The sequence below is a fragment of the Phaethon aethereus genome, assembly GCF_964289735.1.
Source record: "Phaethon aethereus genome assembly, chromosome: 19".
NCBI classification, from domain to species: Eukaryota; Metazoa; Chordata; class Aves; order Phaethontiformes; family Phaethontidae; genus Phaethon; species Phaethon aethereus.
This window is the reverse complement of record NC_138595.1, coordinates 86233-105946: the sequence shown is the minus strand read 5'-3', so window position 1 is coordinate 105946 and position 19714 is coordinate 86233. Positions and strand designations below refer to the sequence as shown.

Sequence of the window (19714 nt, the reverse complement as noted above, 5' to 3'; positions counted from 1 at the left end):
TTAGGTACCAAGTGCTCGATGGAGTTTCTTTGCTCGCCTTCTGATACCTTGAGAAATTTTCCGAGATCGGCACGCAGACTGTAAGCTTTGTGTCATTAGATAGTAGTAGTTTGATATTGCATGTTGCCTGCAGAAGAATAAGACAACTGCTGTTAGCAGCATGAAGTCAGTAAGGTTAATTAACTGGTTGTCACACAAATTGCTAGACGGGAACAAAGAAGAGGTCTGGGACCTGTACACTTTCACTGTGTAACAGTTCTAAACACTAGCAAGAAAGTATTTGTTACCTTCAGTGACCATAAATGGCAGTACACAAATTGGCTACTGCAATAATTTAACTAGCAACAGGAGCATTTCTTGTGATACCATCTAATTCATTAAAATGAAAAATACTAGACTAATACATGGAGCTGGCAACTATAAGCAGTTCGAGATCAAGGTTTGTTTCATCATGGAAAATATGAAAAGGGAGCTGTAACAATAAAACTCATGGCCATTGGATACCAGAAAAGAAAGTCATAGGCAAAACTGTAAGGGCACTTCCAAAAAAGTTTTTCACAATTACTCCAGTAGGCAACCTACAAACCAGGCCGTGACAGAGCACGTTGTATGCATCTACACATGCAGGAGAACTGGACCAAATTGCTTAGTGGAAGCAGTACACATCACTATTTAAAGCTTCAGATAAGCATTTGAAACTGCTGTCATTTTTCCTGAAATGTTACAGCAATGAACTTCTTACACCTATCTTTGTTGCAAAAATAGAACACAGTATTCAAAATGTAGCTTTCCCTACAACAAAAGGAACAGTTCCAACATAATGGGTAAAGGTATTAATGTCACAGTACAGATCTCGGTGAAGGTAATAGAGGAATTTACCTGGTAATGACTCAATGAATTGACACTAGAAGTGATGTTTAGAAACTTACAGCAAATAATTCCTGTTCCCATTCACTTAGGTACAATTGCTGTGTTTAAAAATGCCAGCAATACAGGTATCGACTGCTGTTATTGTGATAGCATGGTATTAACTGCTAAGACAATGCTAGGGATGGAAAAGAAAGGCTGTAAAATTAGACAGCTCAGGGTAATAGTCTGTTCTGTCATGCTTTGTGATCTTCATTAGTAATCAGTGAGAACTGAGGTCAAGTGACAAAGACATTAGTACCAGTAGTTTTCCGGTCTGGGATGAGAAAAGCTGCTGTTTGCATAGAAGCCTGACTTACCAGTTCATTGTGAACCCACAAGGTTTCACTAATCCACAATGTAGAGGTGAAGTTTTACAACTGCACAATGATCTGTTGTAGCAGAGACAGCCTCAGTGACTACAAGGGAAGAACCCTGTGGTTCCACGTAATAATACTTTAAAGAAGCATGAGTTAATAAGCCTTTCTCTCTCCAAACAGCAGGTTTTCTCCCCATAAATGCATGCAACTATACATAAGGTAAGTGAACGACTACTTTACCTGGTTGATACTATCTTCAGTTACGAATGAGAGAAACTGTCATATCACTAGCAGATGGGAGAATATTAGGAGTGAGATTTAGTGAACTTTCAATGGATATGATCATTAACTTAATACAAGATTTAACCTATGTAGTTATCTAGAAATGGTTCAACTCATAAAAATGCGATTTTTTGAATGAAGTAGGATTTTTAAGCCCTTACCTCTTTGTAGATAAAAGTACTTAATGCTAATCTGTCTCTAGAGGATTTTAGGTGCTTGACACTGAGTGTTCTAAGAGAGGAAGAGGCTTAGGGAATTGCCCTGTGATGAGACTTCTGACCTTTAGTTTTTGCTGTCTTAATATGTCTAATTCAGAATGACATAACCTTTACAAACACAGCAGCCTACTACCTCATGGATTAACCAAGGTGTTGTATAAGAGGCTTCTGCGTCCTCTAAATTTGAGTTATGGGTACTATGGGCTATTTGTTAACATAATGCTACCTAATAAAAGGATTGTCTTATAAATGTGCAGGCACCAATGACTGTGTCAGCGCAATGGGATTCTCTCCCCACTCCTGGATTGGCACCTCCTTTAGACAGAGGCAGGGAGGTGCTGTTCTCACAGAAGCTCTTGCTGGGAAAAATCTGACTTCCATATCAAGAAACCTGAAGACAAGAAGAGCATTTGACAGGTTTTAGAAGCTGCAAGTCCAACTGCAGATTTAATCTGCACAGGTATCTTGAAGAAAGGAAGGCGCTGCTACATTACAGCTGAGAAAGTTCTGAAACTATTCCTCATCCTGAATTACAGGGATCACCTAGCCTGCAGTTGGCAACATTTGAGTGGGAGGTAACCTGTTGCTAAAAGTTGAGGGACAGTTAGTGGTATTTACCTCTCCTCTTGCATCCTCTTTGCATCATCAAACGCCTGGGAGATATGCTTCAATTGGCAAATCCCTGAGGAGACCAGCTCCAATTCGCAGTCAAACTCTCTGCAAACAGAATGGTCATTACTAAAGATCAAACAGGACAGACTGACTAGGTGATACTGCCCAAGCCTCTGTCTCTGCAGTAACAACTCTAGTTACCTCCAGACTTTACCCAGAGAAATTTAGGGCTGTAGCAGTCATGCTCTTAATTCCACTGAGCAGCTGCTTCACACCTCCGTTCATCCCTGACAGCTATCTTCCAGTTCAAACACTGAGTTCAGATTCATGAGGCTTGGATTCAGCTTCTAGTTTTGACATTTCTCATATGACTTTGCCCAAAACAAAAACCTATGTGTGCATTATGAAGTATTTCCCTAGTTCACAACTTGTTATCTAATTTGTGTTAAATCTTTGGGGCAAGAATCTCTCTACTCTCTATTAAGACCTCAGCATAAGCGGAGCTATTCCAGGTATCTTTGCAATACAAATGGCAACTTTGGAAAAGTTAGCTCTAAGTAGGAGTGAAATGCATTGAGAGCAATTTTCTTTACCAGAACGGCATCAGCAAAGAACTCAGGTGTGTCTGAGGGGACTGGTGCTGAGAAACATAAACTCACCCAGTGGAAGAGTGATTTTAAAAAAAGTTCTTGTCACAGCACAAAATTAAGTTTCATGTTTCAGCTTTATGTAGTGCTCAGTCCCTGTCTATACAGGAACCTGTAACCACTCAACTATTTGAACAGCACACCCTTTCAGGGGAATAGGATAGCAAGCTTCATATCTTGCCTTTCACCTTGCCAGCTGCTGTAATCACAGTAATAAACGTTTACAAAAGAATGTGGCTTACATCTTTCTGCTGGCAGGAGTAGGGGATGAATAAGGGCTCTTCAGTGCTGCTGCTCTTCTTGATCTCCGGAGAGAGACAGTATCTTTACCAAGCCAGGATGAGAAACCCCTCCATTTTCTATGTTCTGACACCCTTGTTGGCCCAATCAAGGCTCTTTTGCTGGATCTTGGGGTGCCTTTGGAACTGGCTGCTGGAGTAACACTCTTCTTATGGCAAGGGGTTTGAGGTGTAGTACTTTTTTTGTTGGTAGAACTTGTTGCAGAGTTTCTGCTGATGGATTCAGCTGGAAAGGTCACCATGGAGTGTACTGGGCTTTGGCAAGACTTCTGTATTTTCTGAAATAAGCATTAGGCAGACGTTATGCTAAATTAACTCAATCAGCTTAGAGTTTGAAACCTGAAAGACAAGGAATATTTGAGCTGAATCCCTAACTTTCATTCTCATATCAGGTTTAGTCTGGCATGAATACTTCTCAACCCTCTGTACCCATTTGCGTTGGAGGAATCATTTGCTCCCCCAATCCTTGGAACTTGTTAAGGACTTCAGCAGACACTGGAACAGCTCCTGCTGCTTTTATGCAGGAAAGAGCCAGTCTCCCTAACATATAACTGATACGGTTAAAATCACAGGTCTCCACCAAATGGAAGTGCAAGCTTGAGTTTACTACCCTGCTACCATCTAGTGGTTTTTGACAGTCCAAATTTAGATTGACTATAATGAAGAACATGCTATACCATGTATGGGTGCAGGAAAAGGAGTAAAAAACTAAATAAATCAAAAGCAGTACATATTTCTCAAACAATTCTTTGCAAGCAATGGCAGTCTCTACCCACTCGCCTCCTTGCTAGTCTGCCATGATGAAATACATGTATGAAATAGATGATGAAATACAGTAGGGGAAAAGCATTTATTTAGTAATAAAATAAAAGTTTTGATGAATCTATGTCTCATATTTCTTTCCACCTTCTTCCTTGTTCTACCAGATACATGATTTGCCTGTCTATACTTCAACAAGGATATTAAAGATTTTACTAATTAGTAGCTATGAGACAACCATTACAGTGTGCAAGTGCATGGTATAGACTCTCTGTAATACAGCATTTTCTACAGAGTCCAGAAATCTTAGTACTGAAGTTGAAACAAAAACTAAACTCTATCCACACTCCACTGCAAAGGCAAAGTACCTGGGACACTGTTCCAAAAGCATTTTTTGCTGTTCTTTTAATACTCTGAAGAGTTTGGCACTTCTGTCTTGCTTCCAGACTTTCCCAGGTTACAGTCTTATGAAAATTCAACTCTACTTGCTTTAAAGGTGCTCGCTTCCTTAGAGACGTGCGGATGGTATTGAGAGAACTCAAAGCCGCCCTTCTTTTGAATTTGTCAGGTACAGGGCTCTCATTCTCATCGAAGTCAGCTAGGAGGTGGTGTTTCCGCCAGGCCATTGTTGCCTTCACATTTTGGAGCACAGATGCCATCTTTTCACAGTTCTTGGTCAAGCTTATTTCTAAAACAATCAGAATGAGAGCAAGAATTATACAGAGCAAGGTACAAGCAGTGTGAAAAAGGAGAAATGGAAATTGTTATACAATATATTCAGTTACATTTGCCTGAAACAACAAAATCAGAGCTGAGCAGACTTCTACTTAGAGGCTCGAAAGAGAACAGCGTTGATTTCTACAGATGTTTTAGGTCTGTGTATGTCCACAAAGAAGTCTTCTACTGCATTTGCAGCACTAGACATCAGACCTGGTAAACTGCAAGACTCAAGCTTGTGAGGCAGAATGCTCTGTAACTGCAAGTTTCCTATTCATGTCTCAGACTAAGGTCTCACATCCCAAATTTTTGCCTTCATTAGTCAAAACAGCCTTCCACTGTCAGACAAGTTTACACAGCTGCTATTGTCTTCTGCCTCAGTTGCTAGCTGAAGGCTCGCACTTAAGTTATGACTTTGTATACAAAAGTCCTGAAATGGACAGGATTGTTACTGGCAGAAGATGTTGGTGGGAAGGGCTAAAAAGCCTATTATCTATATGATACATGACAATTTAAACATATATAGTTTAAATTCTTCATTTTCACTAGCTATCAAGCTAGGATACTGCTAGCAAATTACTTCTAAAAAGCCATTGAAATGCAAATGTATTTTATCAATCTGAATTGAGAGTGAATTAATTTTACCAATACTTCATTGCAGATGACCATTAATAAAAAAACCTAGGAGGTCTCTACCATCATTACACCACATATTAGGAAAGCCTATTCATACTCCTTACTATCTCTGATCTCCCAAATTGTCACCATCTCTCACAACTGTCCTTATTTGTGTCAGAAAGCAATAATCCTGAAGGTGTTTGGGATAATAACACCTTTAATGCATTCCTGCATGTGGCAGCAAGGAAAGTATAGTAATTGGGCAAAGAGTTCTCTTACTAGCTCACAGTTTATCCAGCTTCCTTTTGATAAACTGCTAACTACTGTTGATTAATTTATGCTAGAAAATATCACTCGGGTGAAGCGTCCAAAAGGGAGTAGCTGCCGTCCCAGGGTTACGTTTATTTGTTACCATACTGTCATTACACAATGCAGCATGGTGCTCCACGACTACAGGCAGCTTCTACGCCGGGCATCTTAGATATGCCTGTCGCGGTAACGCGAGTGTGCCCTCGGAGCTCATCCAAGCAGTTTACGCTGCTCCGGCAAGACTCCGCCCTCGTTGGCTACCATTCCCTGTGCTCGCTACTCACTGACCGTCGCGGCCAGCACCGCCCGCACAACTGCGGCCTGGCTCACGGGCCCAGTTCTGCCTGACGCGGCGGCACAGGGCGAGCCCAGCCGACGCCATTATTCCACCCGCCAAGGACGGTTGAAGCAACAAGTGCGAAAGGCGACGCCAAGTCCGGATGAGACCGGCTCAGGCCTCTCGCACGGCCAGAAAACGCAGGCCACGACCGGGCCGCTCCGGCAGCTACTCGGGGTGTACTCACAGCGACGGAGGGGACCGCGGCCGACCTGCCGCCACCCAACAGGAGCCTCCTTGTACCTCCGCCGCCGCGTTTGAACAGCGCACCGCCCACTCCGGCTCCCCGGATTGGCGCCGCTGCCGCGGCCCGCCCCCATTGGCTGCGCCCCTCGCACGCGCGGCAGCCGTTACACAGCTCGGCGTCTGCGCATCAGCTGCGGCAGCTCCGCTGGGGGAGCAGGGATTGGGGTACTCCGGGGCCGTCCCCGGCCTCCCTGTGCCGGCGGGCGCGGTGGCGGGGAGAGGGAGTAAAGGGAGGACGAGGCGGCGGCGTGTCCCGACAAGTCACAGGTGCCCCTCCGCAGCACAGTTAGGGCTGCTGACGGCGACTGTGCCCGAGCACGGCAGCACCACTGCCCCCCCACCCTCCCCGGGTTTAGTGTCTTTGCGGACCTGTAGCCTAGAGGTACAAATCGGCAGGCGTAGCAAAGGGATTCAGAGGCTGCGTTGCCCACTTGGGTATCCCTTTCTGGTAATTAATTATGAGCTAGCGTCTTAGGTTTTTGTTTGTTTGCTTTTTCTCTTCACCGGCTTCTGCAGCTCTTGCTGGAGGAGACAGCTGGTGTTAACTGCACAGCGTTGTAGTGGAAACCATCTGGGATGTCCTCTAGCAAATTGGGTAGCAAAGAAAGGCCAAGTGTAGAGAATGTGGTTTGGTTTGGGGTTGGCTTGGTTTGTTTGTTTTATTTTGGTTTTTTTTAATTTTATTTTTTTTTCTCCTACCCTGGAGGAAAACGCAAAGCATTTATCTTTGCAGCACTTCTACCTGAAAAATTGCTCTGGAAAGAGTTGTAGCAGCTTCTGTTTTTTTCCAAACATTTGATTTGGTTTCCCCCCACCAAGTTAAACTCGGAGCTGACAGCTAGAGACACCTCCATAACTAAGACTTGGCTTAGAGCCATGGGGAAACCAACCCACCATGGGCTTATAAACGTACTTTGTATAAGTTCCTAAGAGCTATAGTTTAAAAACTGTTCCATGTGATGGTGTTTGTGCCCCTTTGTAGTCACACACTATAATATGGGCGAGTATAGCTCAATTAATATGCCTTATTAATAGACGTTTTCTATGTATTACAGCCCTATATGCTGTTCTGCTTTCCTCTGCCCACTGGCTTTATGACTTCCAGTCGCAGATGTGTTATGCCTCCTTCTCTGCCCCCCTGCGTCCCTTCCCCATCTCCATAGGGAAAGTTTCAGGCCTTTCTCACTTAGCAAACTGTAGCTTCAGCCACCATATTTTAAGACTTGGCTTGAATCTTTGGACAGGCAAAATGGGGTCATTCATCTAAAGACCATCTGAATGACTGACAGTTCTGTAAAACAAAGACCTCCTGCAGAGGAGATGGGTGTACTAAATACAAGAAGTGGAGTCAGGTGGCAATCAGTCAGATCTGCATGCTCAGTTTCTAAGGGTTATCTTGAGAGCTGGGGTTTGGATTGGCATTTTGGATGGGGAAGAGGGGGAGGGGCAATCCCCAAGAATAGACATGGTGCTAATTAATTGAACAGTTTATACAGGCAGAAAGAAAAAGTGTGGCAGAAGAACTGTAGGCCAAAAGGGAAGCAGCAGGCTGAAGCCGAACTGGTCAGTCAGCCTGTCCTTTCATGCCTGTTTATAAAATTAAAATGGAAAGATCTGAGCCTTTGTAGTTGTAAACAGACTCTTTGGGATCTGCATGTTTTCTTCACCTTCTTATGGTGCCTCTTGTTTCCATCTGTTTTAACTTTGCTTCCCAACAGAAGAGCACATGCAAAGGAGGAAAGGAAGATTGATTGGAGATTGGTATCACATACTTTTGAGTTGCATCTTCTTGTAGCCCTGTGAGCCAATAAGCCTTGATTTTGGGGTAGACTGTAAGAAAATATCACTAGATGTTTTTCCAGTTTCATCCTCAAGAGCTAAGGAGTGATTTACCAAGTGGACATGACAAGACATGTGCATCATAGAGGTGGGAAGTAAATACATTCTGAATTTTTGCCTCTCTGCAAAGGTACTAACAAACAGAACACTAGCTTTGCATGCTCTTCGGCTGTTTGCAGAGCTAACACACACCCTGATCTGTGAAAGGCCTCACAAAATTAAGCACCTAACAGGCTAGTGGGATGTAGTTTGAAATTCATAGCTGAAAAGACAGAGGATACATCACTTCCCTGCTTGGCTGTTTATTGCTTAGCTGCTTGATCCATGTATCTGGTTGGTGAAAAGCAACAAGACATACAGCCTGCAGCTGGCTTGTAGATCGTGTCCTGTATTTCTCACTTCCTAAGGACTACCAAACAAGTCTGCTTTTCCTTTTCACCATCTTCACCTTAGCCCAAATGCCTTGGCTCAAGTTGGCTCTGTTCACTGTTTGCCCTTGCATAAATTTGGTTGTCATGACATCACAATCATTACCTCTTTGCTCCATGGCAATGGCTGAACTTCGTGGATGGAGTGGTCGGAGGTAGAAAAAACACATCTTGAACTCTGGAGGGAAACTGGGGGAGCTGGGAGAGTGTTCAGGGAGCTGATTATTTACGCAGTCCAGCCTTGAGAGTGGAACTGGTAACTTCTTGCACTGTGGTGGTTTACTTACATGTTTTACCACTACCCAGTTGGTCTTCTGACTTGCCAGCCTTCTCCCTGTCCATTGGAGCACAATGACTGAACATCCTGCTTGAACCAAATGATGGAACGGCTTATATTGGTTATTGCTCTGCACAGGGATTGTACCTTAATCTATGGCAGGGTACTACCTCAGATGATTGTCATGGAACAAGTACCCCAGAAGGATAAGAAAAGTAATTTGTACTAGTTTTGCGCTGGCAGTACTGTTCAGATGTGTACAGCCCAAAACACTGGATACTTTTAAACACTAGGCATCAGGCCACAAACCATTACCAATTTAGCTGATGCTAAACAAGTTTCTAGAGGCTGTGTCTGCTCTATCAGCAGTTGATACCATTTCACTGTTTAGCTAGACTGAAGGCCAGAAAGTTAAAAGATGTGTCCTGTGCTTGTACTGTGATTGTTCCTCACTCTTTTTTTTTTTTTTTTCCCTTTTGCTTTAGATTAGACTGTAGTTTAGACCCGAGAGTTTGTTTGACCCTGACAGCTTGAGGACACAAGCAAAGAAAGGATTGTTGTTTTTGAATGTGAAGAAGCAAACTTTCACCCATTTGCTTGGAAGCCTATTCTGTTGGGAATGGCAAGAAATCTACGCACAGCTTTCGTCATCTATGTTTGGCTCAACAACAAGAAAAGAAGTAAAAAACTGTCTTCTCAATGGAAAACAACAGTGAAGCTGAGCAGAGCCCATGGGCTCATTTACCTGATGTCTGTCTGAGGCATGTCTTCCATTGGTTAGACAACAGGGACAGATGTCAGGCCGCCTTGGTCTGTAAAAAGTGGACTTGGGCCATGCACTCAGGATCTCTCTGGAGAAGCAGAACCATCACATTCTATGGCTGATCATCAAGGACATAGACATTGGAGTTTCAAAGTGCACTGTGGTATGTCAAGAAGTTCGGCAAGTATTTAGAACACCTTGAGATCAAGTTACCAAATCTTACAATACTGCCTTTACCCAAAAATTTCAAGTGACTATGAGAGGTCTTCTTTTACATCTGCGTAGGTGTAACAAGTTGCCTAGTACCCCTGAGCATTGGGTACCTGGAATTAGACTGCTTGATCTGGAAAAATTTGGTCAGGGCTTGGTTTATCAAGAACTTAGCTACCTTCCTAGAAAGAATGAGCAAACAGCTTGATTTTCTAAACTTGAGTAAGAGCAACCTTGGAAGAAGGCAGTGAACTTCTGAATTCTCTGAGCTGCTTGACAAATAAAAGCTTTATATCTGAAGTCAATATTGAGGATTTCTTCAGTCTCCACCTTCCTGTCTACAGCAGCACCTTGTTCTGCCAGACTGTGTCCAAGTTCCACAGCCCGGTCACCCTGACTTTCAATTATAACTGCATCTCTGATAAACTGCTGGACATCCTGCAGGAGCACAGTGGTCATTCCCTGTGCAGCTTGAATATCAAATGTCATATCCGTGACCCTCATGAGTGAGTGGTCTGGGGAATGTCATGGACAAACTTGGTCAAGAGAGACCCAAAACTGAACGTGAACTTCTTCGAAAGAGTGATGAAGCATGATCACCTAGCCAGGATCCTGCTAGTGGAGATCCCAATCAGGAGCATCATTCTATGGAACTGCTATTATTTCAGTGACCCAGACTGGATAATGAGACTTACCCTCACCAAACTCCTCCCAGCATACTGGCATGTTCTGCAGGTAAGGGAAACAATAATGACATCTTATTGCAGTATCACAAAGCTAAGCAATGTAATCATATAGGCCTTCTGCATAACAGCAGTCATCAATAGGAATTCATGACTGCCAGACCACAGAGGATAATTTTCAGAAGTGAGCCATTCCGGTGTTCCAGCTATAGTCTAGTTCAGGTAATTATCCTTATCCAGTTACAGTCCCCATTATGCTAGTCTTTGCTGTCAGGCTGATGTCAGGTTGCCCTCAGAAAAAGCCAAAACACCTGAAATACTGGTGGTTGTAATGTCAGCTGTGAGCAAAAGGAACCTTTCAGGTGGGAAAACATCATTTTTGTAAGAAAGCTTTAGGCTTATTCTAGTTAGACACTTTCATGTTTAGTAACTGATAACTTCCTTATCCTTTCAGATTTTTCTGAACCCCACCCTTTTGCAGGGAAATCTGCATATGAGGAAAATAGTCTGTACACCTTGCTTGCTGTCCTGGTTTCAGCCAGGATAGAGTTAATTTTCTTCATAGAAGCTAGTGTGAGGCTATGTTTTGGATTTGGGATGAGAAAATGTTGATAACGTGCTGATGTTTTGAGTTGTTGCTGGGTAGTCAAGGACAGTCCAGCTTCTCGTGCTGGCCTGCTAGCAAGAAGGCTGGGGGTGCATGGCAAGCTGGGAGGGACACAGCCAGGACAATTGACCCAGAGATATTCCATACCATATGACGTCATGCTCAGTATATAAAGCTGAGATGAAGAAGAAGGAAGGTGTGGAGGGATGTTTGGAGTTATGGCATCTGTCTTCCCAAGAAACCGTTATGTGTGATACAGCTCTGCTTCCCTGGAGGTGGCTGAACACCTGCCTGCCCATGGGGAGTAGTGAATGAATTCCTTGTTTTGCATTACTTATTAAACTGTCTTTATCTCAAACCATGACTTTCCTCACTTTTCCGATTCTCTCCCCCGTCCCACCATGGGGGAGTGAGTGAGCAGTTGCGTTGTGCTTAGTTGCTGGCTGGGGCTAAACCACGACACTTTCCTACAGAGCTGTAGCCTGCATCAACCTACACTGATGGTTTTGCTCCATTTTGGCAATGCACAGATGTCTTACAGCACATGTAAATTAACTGGTGCCCATGTCAAAGCACTTCAGTGTCACCAAAGGTGTGCAAAAACTGACCCATGTAAATGAGCATCAGGTCTTTGCATGCCTGAGAGAATCACACAGCCTTATACCTGACAGTTGCTGACAGCTTAATCTTTACATTCTGTTGCATTGCAGAGTTTCCAGTAAACACGAGAGATCTGTAAAGCTTTCTAGAAATCGTCTTCGGATCTACTCTCATATCTGGGATAATATCCAATATGTCAAATAAGATCATGGCATGAGCTGTGGGTGTAGCATCTTCTAATGGTAATGGAAGTTGTCTATCTCTTAGGATGGTATATAATGCACAAGGGATCCCCTCTATCTGAATAGGAAAGTAGAGATTACTGTAGTATATACTGTTGTCATAATACAAAACTGATTCTCTGCTAATGTCAAGGTACAAAATTGATCTGCTGACAGTCACTTCTGTTGGTAAAATTGGGACACTTTTGTTTATTGAATTCTAGTTACTGCACTCACAGGCTCTGTTCAGTAGTACTAACAGTGCTCATTCTTTTTCAAGGAATTAACACCTGAATTAAACAATGATCATGAGCTGCTGGATGATGAGCTGCTACAGCTCATCTTGTCAAGCAAGAGGTGGTTATTTCTGAGCATCTGGGCATTTCCAAGTGTCACCTTTATGGAGAGGCTGCTACAAAACCGTGCAGAAAGGAAATGCATTTTGACTATCATAAAGGTAAGACTTTGTGCTTCAAAACTCCCATTCCCTTCCTCTCTCCAATACCCATGTCCATAGAAAGGTCACTTACGGAAATCTTAGCATTATAATGAGCCTGAGAACCACGCACAGAAAGGGGGCTTTCGAACATACTTAGCCATGTACAGAATACTATAGAAGTTTAATAACAAGCCCCAACAATTCCACAAGTCCTTCCTAGACTGGGGTTCCCTCTGTCACCTCTAGTTCAAGCTAGGGATCGTCAGTCACCTTCCAGGCCCAGTGCTTATGTCTATGCTTAAATTGAGGCATGTGGGTTGAATCCCACTAAATTGCAAAAAGATATAAACACATCTCACTTTAGGGATGCTGTGTTGAACTGGGACCGGACCACAACTGTAGCTGATGTAAACCATGCTGTCATGCTACTTTGCATACTAGATTCTGAATTCAGCAGATCCTCCCAGATCTGTGCAGGTCCCAGCGATACATCAGTTCTGGGGGCAAAAGGAACCTTGCTTTTCCCAAAAATTCTTTGGCAGGAGATAATGTTTTCAGTCATTTTTGAGTGAAAACAGAGTAAAACTTCAAGATTTTACTCAAAACCAAGGAATCTGGCTTCTCTATATTCCTTATTAGTCACAGAGGCTTCCTGTTGTTGCAAGATTCAGTGGGCTGAGCCTGCTCCATGTATCTGAGACACGATTGTCATGCATACAGGTCAGGATTTACAGAGCCCAACAAGAGGCCAGTGAGGAGGATCGGCTGTTGTGCGATATTTACAGGAAGTTTAAATACCTGATTGACTCAGAGCTTAATTATTTTGTCATCACCTACCCAATCCACAGGGAGAGAGAAGAACATCCAGTGACCATCCAGATACCATTACAGCAAGAGAGAGGCAAGGGACAATTTCACACCGCATGCATTAAAATGTTGGACTTGGGAACCAGCCTCCTGTGTCTCCAGCAACATTTATTCTTGCCCTTGCTTTGTTTTTCCTTACCAGAACCAAAGGAAGCAGTGAGCCCTTTTCCATCCTTACAGGCACCTCTAGTAAAAATAAGGCCTTCCTCTTTTTTCCAGCACTTCTCATTATAGAACTTCAAACACATTACCAATGAAGCCCATCTCATTGTTTCCATTTTACACATGGGGAAACTGAGACATGGGGTAAGGAAGTGATTAGCCCAAAGTCAGCCTTGGCTTGATCTTGACTCAGATGCAGTCAGATGCACTATCCAGTGTATCACCAGTCCCTACCTCCTGTTAAATTTGATATACACCCTGTGCCTAGTTCTTAACAGCAGATGTTAAGAACAAAACATACCATGGCTAGTCCTGGGAGTCACCCCTCCCTGTTGCCCAGCTTTCCAACAAGTGACTTATGATGAGACTCCTGATCTAGTTTCCACAGCTTCTAGACCTTTCAATGGCAAAAGATATCATTGGTTGCACATGAGATAAATAACATGTAAGAAGGGGCATTCTTCTTATTCTGGAATTTTATTGACAAGTGGGAGATTTCATCAGGCGTTCTAGATCACAGATAACTGTGAAACAGATAGCTGTAAGTAGATCTGTTTTAATGACCTTGCACAAGTAGAACCAGGACAGCATTGAGCCAAACCCATAAATCTGGAGGTTTATCAATAAAATTTCAGCAGGAGTGGGCTATTTGGAGCACACACAATCTCCCAGTATGATAGCTTCAGAAGCTGTTAATGTAAACAGACTCTCTCATTTGCATGCAGAGCACTTCATCAATGTACAATGTATTCTCCTTGACCTGGATCTCCTCCTCCAAGGAAAGCTGTCGGCGGCTCAGACCTTTCAGATCTGTCTCAGCCTGTGCCAGTGTGTCCTTCAATCTAACAGGGGAAATACACAAACATTAATTGAAAACACATGGATAGGGTTTTTTTCATATGGGATAAGAATTCTGAGGAAAAAAAAAAGATGGAAGGGGATTCACAGAGAGACAATATTCATGCAGGTTCCCTTAAAGTGTCCTGCCCTTTAGGGAAAAGCAATTCCCAACCTTTCATGGAGAATAACTGGCATCTAATGTTACTTTAACTCATTAAATTAACCCAGTAATCTATACCACAGATTTTCCCCTCTTTCATCATTTATACTTGCCTTTGAATATTTTTTGTAATCTCTTGAACTTCACTAATCAGCCTGTATTGCACTGTGTCATAACAGAATTCCACATTGGGGCGATGGCTTCTTGCTTCCAAGCGGGTTTGAGCTACTTTAACAGGTCCTTCTTTATCAGCAATTGCTTTCTTTAAGGCTGCAATGTTCTTCTCCTGTGAGGCAGTCTCATCCATTACCTTAACAAATCCAACAGAAGGAAGTGCTGCACACTGTCTCTTACAATGGGTGAAATCATCAACATCATCTTTAATAGTTATAGTAGTAACAATCACAGTAACACTCAGTGTGTTAGGATGTTGTTTCATCTAAGAATGTTTTACAAAGGTCAGCCAGGGTTGTGATTCCTTCATTGGAAAGTAGGCAACACTGTTCTGAGTGAAACTGGAGATTTATGCTCAGCAATTAATTTTTAACATTAACACTCAGTTTTCATGTATCAGATTTTGAGCACATGGACCCTGATTTTACAAGTTATCAGGCTCTTATATCACAATCGTGAAAAGTCTATAGGAGCCCCATGTAACTAAAAATCACAAGGGAAATCCTGACTTTACTGATATCTACAGCAACAGTTACATTGAGTGATTTCAGAAATTCACCTCCATGGTTGTACGCACAGAGCTGAGAGAATACAACGTAAGATGACTTTTGGCGGTGGGTTGCCAAAATTCTTAAAGCAAAGTAGCTCAAGCCACTGGATTGAGAAAAACGGTACATAACCGAAGTCCATTGTTTCCACCTTTTTTTTGACTGTCCCCCTACCACTTACCATTGCAAGGAGAGTCTCTAGCTTGTGCTTGGCATCCTTGACTTCCTTCACCCTATTTCTAAATGCGGCATTCACCATCTCACATTGCTTGCGCATGTCATTTGCTGTCTGTGAGAGGATGCCATCAATCATCACTCTCAGTGCCAAAGAATTGTTTCTCTGCTTGTCAGCCTTTTCAACATTTATGTTTGAGAAATCTATCCAGTTTTCAGGGCTAACAAAACTGAAAGAGATTCAAAATAAAAGATCATCAACTGGCAGCATCAGGCCCTCTGTGACTTCATAAATCCATAATTACTCCACAAAACCAAGAACAAAGCAGTACTATTAACTGCATGTCCCAGTGAGTGACAGTTGTGCTGGGAATTCTACAGATACAAAATAAAGACCTTCTCTGTTGCAAACATTTCAGAGCGAAGTAGACAAGGGTAGGATGGAAACGAATTTGCTAAAGTCACAGAACAACTTTGTTATAACTTTCCCTGATAAAGGATTAAGTTGTTGTGAGGGAAACAATAACCAATATTTCTTAGAAGACCTTTCATTAATTAAGCTGTTGTTACTCATATAATTCAGCTGTTACCATTAATTGCAGGTAACTATTCACACAAAACATTCACTTATTCTCTCACACAGTTCACCACCTATAAGGCAGTCACTTAGAGGACCTGGTTGGAGCAATAGTTGGGAAGCCAACCCCCAGCTGTATCCCCAGCAGTAGAGGGTTATACTTGTGCACCAGTAGCTTGCAGGTAGGTGCTTGGGAGGTTCCTCAGAGGGTTCCTTGTTTCATTAGGTGGATACATAAAGCTGTAGTTGTCATTTGCATATAGCAGCCAACACCATTCCTGGTCTGACCACCAACTGGTCTGAGTTGTACAACCTGGTGTTGATGCATGCCAATGTGCTACCAGCAAGAGCTGTCAGCTCTTGGTGTACCAGGTTTGTCAGTTCTTGCAGAGCCAATAGTGTCCTTGGGAGACTGTCTCACACACACTGCTTTCTCAGTATGTTTCTTCTTTTCAGCCCATTTTCCTGTGGTAGCTATTTCTCCATCTAAACCATTCATGCTAACTAACCCACACAGAAGGGGTGCATTTGACGGACTAATGACCGAGTCAGAAACTGACTCCACACCTCATGTGTCCCAGTCCAGTATTCTTGCCACTAGGACACCCTGGGAGACGAGAGGAAGTTAGATTAGTAAATCTGTTCTGGGTTTAAGCTGTGTGTGAAATTTTTCCTTAGCTAACTGTGAGCCTTAAAAACTTTTAGTAAACTGCAGTTCACTGTGAACATGATTATTGTGGCTTATTTCATAGACATGTTACACAGATACTAAAGTGATGGGCAGAAGTATCAAAAACAATCTACAACAGGCAGATGATGGACAGATACAGTCTGTTTTACCAAAATTACTTTCATCTTGCTATTACTGGAACAGCTCATACTAGCTGTATAATTATCATACGTTCATTGAACTAAATAAGCACTTACTTTCCTTCTATTTTCACTGCATTATTAGTGTATCTGATATCAGGAGTGTTGTTTGTCAAGCTAGCACAGTAATCATCAATCATCAAAGCTGTGAACTTGTCCTTCAGATCCATTTCCAGGTTGTATTTTGCTGAACGGTTTAGTCTAGGAGGAGAAACAACCAAACTCTAAGCCAAAGTGTAGGCACTCACAGGTGTCCCTGCATGCATGCATGCATGCATGCATTAGGTAATACAAATGCTGTTATGGAATTTTTCATGTATAAACTGTTAATTGCAAAGTCCCAAAATCTAGAGCATGGAGCCGCCTCCATATAAATTGATGGTACAATTCCCGTTGGAATTAAAGGCAAAGGACTGTATCATGAGAAGACCAGGGATCATGTGCAAGTACTTTGAGTTCTAACAAACAGAACTTCTCACCATTACTGATTGAATGGTATGAATTAGGACTAACCTCCTGTAACTGTTTAGCACTGAAGGTAACTTTTGACCTGTACTCAGCCTGACCCTACAACTTCTCAGGATTATGACTGTCCTACTTTTCAGCTAATCAATGTTCAGTTACACTCTTTGCCTCTGCACCTGATTTGCTCATTGATTTGTTCCAATGTACGTCCAAGCAAACCAGTAACCCCCTGGAGTACTTCAGCTTCCTTCACCAGTTCCTGTTCCACTTCATCATGCACCAAGTCAATCCCAGCTCGCCTCTGCCTAAACAAAAAGAGGAAAAGCCATCAGCCACATTGTTCAAATGCCTGCAGCTAACAGAAGATGATGAAGCACAGCTTTCTAAATTGAAGGCTTTTCTTTGCCACACAGAAAGTTTTTCCTTTACAGTCTTGGTTCCCCAGTATTATAATACCTAAATCAGACTGTGACTCTATTGCGAAGAGAGGCAGGCCCTTAGTTTGCAGCCTTTTTTATTACTTGTTAAAGGTTCATTACCTATTTTTTTTTTCTCTTCCTGAATGCTTTTCTTCTTAGTCACCTCACCTGTTCAGGAGACACTTCTGGGCAATGATGAGTGGCTCTTTGCAGCTCTCCAAAGATTTCTCCAGCCTAGTCTTCAAAGTCAACAGTACCTCTGTCTCATGAACAATTCTTCAAGTTTGTTACCTAATTCTTGCTTCCAGAATTTTATTTCTTCCCGTCTCTGTTCTGCAGAATGAAAATTGCAAACAGGTATTAATATGAGCCCATGTTATATGCCAGAGCACTGTGGCTCAGGTCTTAGATATGGCTAAAACCAAACTTATTCCATAGTGGAGTGCATGTAGTGCTGCAGGCTGATGTGTGGAGACAGTTTTGCAATCCTGTGTCAGGAGGTTTGATTGGAATAGCTTTCTGTGTGTTTTGGAGCAGTAATTTATTTGTTATAAAGAATCTGCCTCAAAATAGTTTTTACAATATTTTGAATTTTTCTATAAGATCAAAAAGTATATCATTGACATATATTCCTATTCACGATCAACTAATTTTCTAAGTCCATCTTAATCATATAGCTCAAATAACATATCCTGACACTTGCAGAACACATGGGATTACCTATTTTCTTGTTGACATCACTTTGGGTTTTCTGAGTTGTCTTTTCTATTTCATCCAGCAGCCTCTGACTCTCAGCTATCATGCGCTCTGACCTGGATTTCTGGGACTCTGTACTGGCACCCTGCATCTTGTTTGCAATGTCCCATTCTGAGGGATGAAACTTGGTTGGAACTTGCAATAGTCTGGCCATTGTTTTTTGCAAAGTTTCTGGATATACTGCAGGTTAGTTCTTGGAATGTGGAACCTGAAAACAGGAATAGCATTATATTTGGCTGCAGAAGAAAGAAGGGAGAAGACAGGTCCATGAGGGTGAGAAAAATTCTTGCCCCTTTTACCTGCAAGATGACACAGGTATGAAAAGAAAAGACTTCTTGCTCAAGGGTCCCCAAGGTTTTGCTAAGGTGTGGGGGAGAGAGTTTGAAGTGGGAGAATGAAGAAACAGAAGAATTTGAGAATGGAAAATAGGAGGAGAGAAAGAGTCTTGAAAGTGGAATGGAAAGGAAAAGATGGACTGTCTGTGACAGGAGGGAGAAGAGAAGGGAAAGAAAAGGAGACCTGTGAGGAAGGATGGAATTCCTAAATGGACAATCACAGAAAACTGAGAAAAAGTGAACAAATAAATAGTCTCCCAGAGGTTGGAGAAGTAAACACCTTTTAAGAATATGGCTGCAGTGGTGGATGAACTCTAGGTTGTAAAAAAGAAATGTAATGGTCATTAGGAAAAAAAAAAAAGAGAAAACAGGACCTGAAAAGCTGAAGGAGGAAATAGAGCGGGTAAATGGGGAATGGAAAAGTCTAGGAAGGGCTAAAGCAAACCAAAGAACAAAGCTTACTAGGAACACTGCTTTAATATAAGGTGAAACCAATGCCCCAAATATATGCAAAGTCACAGCAGTTTGATTATCAATTTTCCTGTTCTTGCACTATGCTTATCCAGTGTTCCGGAGCCAACTCCTCACGCCGAATGCATACAGCTGCTTCTCAGCAACACACAGCTTTGCCCACACTCCAGCACAGGTACCCTTAAAACAATCCCCTTTATCCCTCACACACCTCTTGACTGATACTGCTCCTAGTTTGGACTGCTCCCAAGGTCAAAACCTGGCCAAAAGTGCCACGTCCTCTGTTCCCCTTCACTGGGTGGGGGTTTGCTCCCAGCTGTCTTCCAGACTCAATCTCCACAGCAGCAGCACGTAGTTTCTTTTTAAACATGCGATGAAACATTCCCGGAGGTGGCTCAGAACAGCATAGAAGGTAAACAAGTCGGTTGCTATGGGAACAGCAACACCACCTCTTAGCAGCCTTCTGCTCTTGCACCAGTTGCAAGAAGCACAGCACACACAAGCCAGTGGTGCTTCCTTTTACCCATTCCCAATTAAGATGTCTGGAAATAAAAATGTA

General features: G+C 42.6%; 3 protein-coding genes across 3 annotated transcripts; 1 reads left to right on the top strand and 2 right to left on the bottom strand.

Annotated features, from left to right (window-relative positions):
• PIMREG (PICALM interacting mitotic regulator) lies at positions 1–4768 on the bottom strand (the record flags this gene model as incomplete). Its single annotated transcript, XM_082008539.1, has 4 exons — positions 4412–4768; positions 3228–3562; positions 2345–2443; positions 1–127 (listed from the first exon to the last, which is right to left on the bottom strand). Exons 1-4 carry the CDS (start codon positions 4700–4702, stop codon positions 1–3), a joined length of 852 nt encoding a protein of 283 aa, XP_081864665.1. The 5' UTR covers positions 4703–4768.
• A 4240-nt stretch (positions 4769–9008) lies between these two features.
• FBXO39 (F-box protein 39) lies at positions 9009–13461 on the top strand (the record flags this gene model as incomplete). Its single annotated transcript, XM_082008707.1, is given in 10 exon segments — positions 9009–9696; positions 9700–9711; positions 9715–9793; positions 9796–9869; positions 9871–10007; positions 10009–10294; positions 10298–10522; positions 12179–12355; positions 13058–13238; positions 13424–13461. Coding segments are annotated over 10 exon segments (1392 nt in total). The 5' UTR covers positions 9009–9513.
• A 587-nt stretch (positions 13462–14048) lies between these two features.
• Positions 14049–19487, bottom strand: TEKT1 (tektin 1; the record flags this gene model as incomplete). The annotated part of the gene is given in 8 exon segments (XM_082008417.1): positions 14049–14208; positions 14480–14676; positions 15270–15492; positions 16767–16910; positions 17351–17479; positions 17762–17867; positions 17870–17926; positions 18314–19487. Coding segments are annotated over 8 exon segments (1206 nt in total). The 5' UTR covers positions 18504–19487.
• Between the last annotated feature and the right edge of the window lie 227 nt (positions 19488–19714).